General features: G+C 35.7%; 1 protein-coding gene across 1 annotated transcript in view; it reads right to left on the bottom strand.

Annotated features, from left to right (window-relative positions):
• Window positions 1-6000, bottom strand: part of ERICH6B (glutamate rich 6B) — a gene marked incomplete in the record, with an annotated part of 75867 nt that overhangs the window by 8396 nt on the left and 61471 nt on the right. The window contains 2 exon segments of the mRNA XM_072409999.1: window positions 2988-3122; window positions 4455-4537. Of these exon segments, the coding sequence (XP_072266100.1) occupies window positions 2988-3122; window positions 4455-4537 (218 nt within the window).

Genomic DNA, 6000 nt, shown 5'->3' with positions numbered 1-6000 from the left:
CCTCATTTAGCACATTCACATCATCTATATGGTCACATGTCTAAGTAGAAAATGCTCCATTTGCACCAGAAACAATTAAAAATACCATAACTTGTATACCATACATTTTTTTAAAAACTGAAAATGCCACCCTTGAATCAAAAAGCTAAAAAAACAGGCCCTGATATAAACCTCAAATTTCACTCTCTAAAAAAAAGCCTTGTCTCACAGAACAAAGTTGATATAAGACGGTGAATCTTGAACCTGCAGTAAACACCTTAAACACTGTAACCTCTGATACCTATTTGAGCCAAATATGATTCTATTCAGCAAATGTGCAAACAAAAATATGTTTGTAACCCACAATTCTGTTTTTTATCTATAAAGAAATAAAATTACTTTTTAAAAGTAAAGTTATTCTAGAAGCTGACACCACAAGATGTCCACTTATACCTATTACTATTACCTCTTAGCTACCCGGAGAAAGCCATTCTCATGACAATACCATTTCTATCTCACTCCATGGTGAAGTTGTAGTCAGCAGGGCTCAGCCATTAAGTCAGGATAATTAGGCCCCAATAACAAATGTGAGAGTAAAGGTTTACTTCACATCTTCCAGTAAGTGGCCCAGTCCTGTCTCTGGAGTCACCTGGGGCTGTCCCTTAGCAGTATTCATTAGTGAACGCACACCTTAACTATAGCCATAGCAGCTCATGCTACGAGTATGGTACACAAAGAATAAATCATGGCTCTAGGGCTCAATGGTCTTGTCTGGCTGCACAACAGCAAAAACCATTATGAATAATTAAGTTCTAATTAGAATTACACTGGAGTGCGCACAGTAATCAGTATGTAAATAGACTACAAAGAATTCATATTTAGTTACTCACTCTTGCCAGTTTGGTACAAAGCTATTAACATGAGTATGTTTGTTCTCCTGCACTGAAATGGCATTGATTCTGATAGCGAAATTGCCTTCAAGATAAGACTAAAGAGTCAAAGGGCATTTTTAATTAATAAATATTACATATTCCAAAACCATGATTTGGAGTTGGGCTAATTACAAATCTGCATTAAGCTTGAGCCTGCAAACTAGACTGTTCAATGAATTTAATATTTTACTTCCCCACCAATACATGTTACAGTCCACACATGATACATGGGCGCATGAAAGGGGGCTACACAGCACAAAATACTCACATGATATAAGAGACAGAAATTTGTCTCTTATGTTTTAGTTGTCAAAACTGGAATTTGGCCTAAAAAAGTATACATTAGAAGTACAGTACTGTGAAGAGGTAAAGGTACTTTGATACTGTTGACTTTTTGAACATAGTTTAACAAGCAAGCTTTAGACCCTAATTGAAACCATGCCTACAAATACCTGTGATAAACTTAAAACAAGAACAAGGAATATTTATATTAGTTACAAAAGCTAGTACACTCGTACTTCAAAAGCTGGTATTGCTCCCTTTAGCGTCTTAATATTTTATATTATTGTCCCCGTCTCTGACAGTAGGTATTATTTAAAAAAGCTCTCCAAGGCTGGAAAGGATACACTTTCATCAGTAAAGCTGGGTAATCCAGCAAACCTGGAATAGATACTTCAAAGTAATTAGCAAGTGTTCCGAATTCTGGATCACTGATGAAAGTGTATCCTCTACAGCCTTGGAGAGCTTTAATAAATCAGTCTTATTGACTGGATGAAATTTTTGACAATATCCTAATGCAAATGTTTTCAAATGCAAGATATTTGTAGATTTTCATGAACTGTCCATTTAACATTTCCCAACAGCATATCAGTGGGATCAAATCAGATCTTCATTTCACCTTTTTGAGACATTACTTGGCTGATTTAAGTGTTTTGGATCATTATTTTAATATGATGCTTCATAGATGATATTAGACTTTTCTCCTGTTGTTGTCTTCAGTTTAAACCAAACATGTCTATTGGTACTGTGTCCAAGCAAATCTATCTTCAATTTATCAGTTCACAGAACATCGTTCCAGGGGGGAATTTACACACAATAGGATGGGAGATATGTAGTGGTGGAAAGTAGTGATGATTTCAGAAGACAGAAGAAGATGGGTTGCCTCTCACTAGAATCCTACCCAGTACCTGATCTTGGCTGTTCCTACACCACAACTCTCTCTTCTGCTTGCTCCTGGTAGGGAAAGCCTTCTTTCTTGGCCATGCCTAAGCAAACATTAGTTCCATCTGGGACACAAATCCCTCTACAATGCCCAAAGATTTTATAAATGAGTATGGCACTGGATTACCTGAAGCTGAGCATTGTGGATCAGCAAGGAGAAAGGATAATGTTAGGGTTCCCAACAGGAGTACTTCTAGAGTTCTAGAGGGTAAGCTGAGACACAACAAGCATTGAACAAATGAAAACCCCCAACAGGAAAGGCAGCTTGCAGTGCAAAAACAACATACTGTACAAACACAGCTTGCTGCACTAGAATTTTGTGCTGACAGCTTCTGGGTCCCACAAGAGTAAATTTACAGCCATTGTTCTGGGTCATTTTGTACTATAGAACAACATCTTTCATTTTCACCTCCCTTTAGCTAAACTGAGAGCGAAATATCTCAATGACAATAGCCAATGCAAATTCCATTATTTCAATGGGATTTTGCTTCTGCCTGGATACTACAACTTCCAAGAAAGCAATGGATTAAGGATGTGTTCTCCAAAGAATGGGAGAAGTATATAGAGTTTTTGATTTTCAGTTTATGCATGTTTGCAATGTTCATATCTGTTTTTTCTAAATTTTAAGAAATGTTCCTACAAATATTATATAAAGGACAATACGCAGTTTTCTGAAAATTAACTTTTGCAAGACAACTGCATTGTGGAGGTGCATTAGGTTGCCCCATAAAATAACACATGGTGAATAACACAGGTGTTTTATTGCATGTCAAGTCATTTAGAACAAAATTAAAGGTCCATAAAGTGTTACAATTTCTAGACTATCGTTAATTATATCTAATAAAGGAATTTGTTTAGCAGACTGCATGGCCATTGCTCATAAAAACAGCTTGTATCTGTGGTTTGTACTTTGCATCTTCCATAACGATGAAGGTAAATTGGGTAGATTTTGAGCGTGCAATCAAGATACCAATATTTCCTGATGGATAACTGATTTATAGTTAAGGAAAAAAGAATATTTAGTAAATCCTAAACAAAAAACATGAGCTTATTTAGGAAATCATAAGATGTGATAAAGCTCCCAAAGAACCTCTAGTAACCAATATTTGCATTATTCAATAGTATAAAATATATTTTTAAATATTCTTTTATGAGATCACAAATACTGATGTTTGTTTTCTTTTTAGTATATTCTTTACAGTGTTAAAGACAGTGACTGCTGTAGAAAAACACCCCAAATTAAACAAAGTTTAAAACCCAAGGGCAAACCTCAGTTAAGTGTCAAAGCCATCTAAACATAGAAATATAGGTGGCAACAAGCCAGAGGGGCAGGTACTGTGTCCTCCACTGAACGCAGAAGAAAAGATGGGTTACGGGTCCCAAGAGTCTGAATAGTGACAGACAGGTCGAACTCCAGTCCCAAAAAAGACTTTACCTACAATAGCAGGTCATCTAGGTACCCTACAATCAATATCACTCAACCTGTGGGTAGCTAAAAGTGAAGCCTACATTTTGGTAAACCCTTAAGCGTGGACACATTGTACTAAAAAAAAAAAACGTAAAAGCTCATGAAATGGTCACTTCCTCTTACCACTCTGCCTACAGATCATCTGTTCAGCAGCTTGCAGCTTCCTCGCCCTCCCTTTAGGCCAGCAGAGAAATGCCTTTAATATTATCCCATGCACTTACTCTGAGGCTGTGCACAGCTGAAAGGGATTTTCAAGTATGTGCATCAGCTAATGAGCAGACTAGTTCCTGGTTCCAATCCTGTCATGCTAATGGCTGCTATCCTTATTTATATCTCTCTGGTCCCAGTTGCTGGATCCTCAGCCCTACTACCAGAGACTTAGCTCAGCTGTCATGGGAGAACCTGGGTGATCCAGCAAACCTAGAATCCTAAAAATCATTTGCTAATGTGGTTAAATGCAAAATTACACTTTGCAATAGTTGAAAAAATAATTTTGTATAGAGAAACAGAAATAGAAAGTTTAAGAACTGAGGAGAAAACAGGGACAGCGGGACTTGTATTCAAAAGAAAGACAGTCCTAGTTTAAGAACAGTAAGAACAGTTGGGAGATATGTTTAATGTTTTATAATCTTTGTCCAATAATCATCAAAAGTAAAAGTAAATATTAATCCACAACATATATACACAAAATAGATTATTTCATATTACTTATAATAATTTAAACATTCTATGTGCATAAAATTACTACAATCAGCAACCTGTACTAACTGCTGGAATATTCCTTTTCATGCATGGGTAGACAACTGTCAGTATAATCTGAGTACAACATACAACGTCATATATTTGCTGGATACAGAACTTGCCCAGTTCCATCTGTAAAGAGAATGAGGAAACCTGATTCAGAGTTGTTACATTCGCTGACAGTCTTCATAGGCATCTGTTTAAAAGAAAAAAATATTATCATCATTATTCTTGATCACCATTTTTTTTATTTACAGTATATTGAACTAACATATTCCATTTTCCAATCTAAAAAGCAATAGAAGGTAAAACAAAATTCATGTTGCATTTTCAAAAACTGTAATAAATTCTAAGGGGAAAGATCATCTATATACAGCAATGCTAATGGTAATAAAGGTTGTCTGCACTCTGCTGCCAAGAATGGATGTGCCATACATCTTAACTTGTTGCCTCATTACACAGTAATACTTGCACAATTTATTCTCCTTTATATTCAGCACAGTATCAATAATAATAATGTTCCCTATTACATAGTACAGCATCAATAACTCGATCCTTTAGAAATCTGAAAAAATGGTATTACTGGTGTACTGATAATGTTTAGAATATATTTAATATCTATTGGACAAGTTAGGTTTTCTATTAGAAAATGGACGCAATATAGATAAAAAGAATATGGGTATAGGTCCTGTATCCTGTATCATGTCCTAACTTGTGAACGGCTTTAAATTTCTAAAGAACATTCCAAGGCATGGAGAAAATGCCTCTATAGAAAGTATGACACACCTGTCGTTTTGGCTTTTGATGGTGATGCTATTAAAAAAACAGATAAAAAAAACTTAAAAAAGAATCACTGAATTGGAAAATAAATTGTAAAATCTACAAATGGAGGTTCTTCTGTACTTACATGCAAAGGTTAGTGATGTTTAAGAAGTAGTGACACCTAAAATCATCCCCGGAAGTAACAGCAGAAAGATGGCGGAAACAGCAGAAAAGAATGTGCCTCTTGATGAGTAAGGACCACACTATGACATCATGCTATTATTTTCTTTTCTTTGCTAGTATATAGAAATCTCTAGGTGTCTGGACATCTGTCAAGGTTTGACTAGCACTAGTCCAGCATGTTAGTTGGATGTAACTAAAATCACCACAAACTCAATTAAAATGTGCATGGAAATGTACGTTTTCTTGTGTTTTGTAGGCTTCCACCTATCAGTGATGTACATGGAAATACCTGGATTTCACCTGACAGTATGTATTTATAAGACGGTGGGTAAGTATGGTGGGTCATTTGGGGGCATAGACTAATTGGAGCACTGACTGGTTCAAACTGTGCAATATGAAGTTGAATATTCCATAAGAACATGCAAAATATGTAATAATTCAAAATCAATGATTTATATTTTTATTTGAGTTATGCCACCTTGCAAATTGGTGATTGTAGGTGAACATGGCAGGAGCGTCCAGATAGCCATCTGTGGAAATGATGAAATTGTGAGACTAGTTGATCTTATTTTTTAACTCTCTGAGATATGACCCTTGTGTCAGCTCCAATCATAAAACAAGATTGCTATCTTTTATCCAATTTCATATATCTTTTGTTCAAATGGAAAATGTGTGAATCTAATAATATGTGAAAATACCTGGGAAGGGAGGCCA

Source organism: Pyxicephalus adspersus, chromosome 1, assembly GCF_032062135.1.
Source record: "Pyxicephalus adspersus chromosome 1, UCB_Pads_2.0, whole genome shotgun sequence".
Taxonomy (NCBI): domain Eukaryota; kingdom Metazoa; phylum Chordata; class Amphibia; order Anura; family Pyxicephalidae; genus Pyxicephalus; species Pyxicephalus adspersus.
The sequence above is the reverse complement of the archived record's forward strand: the minus strand, read 5'-3'. Positions and strand labels throughout refer to the sequence as shown.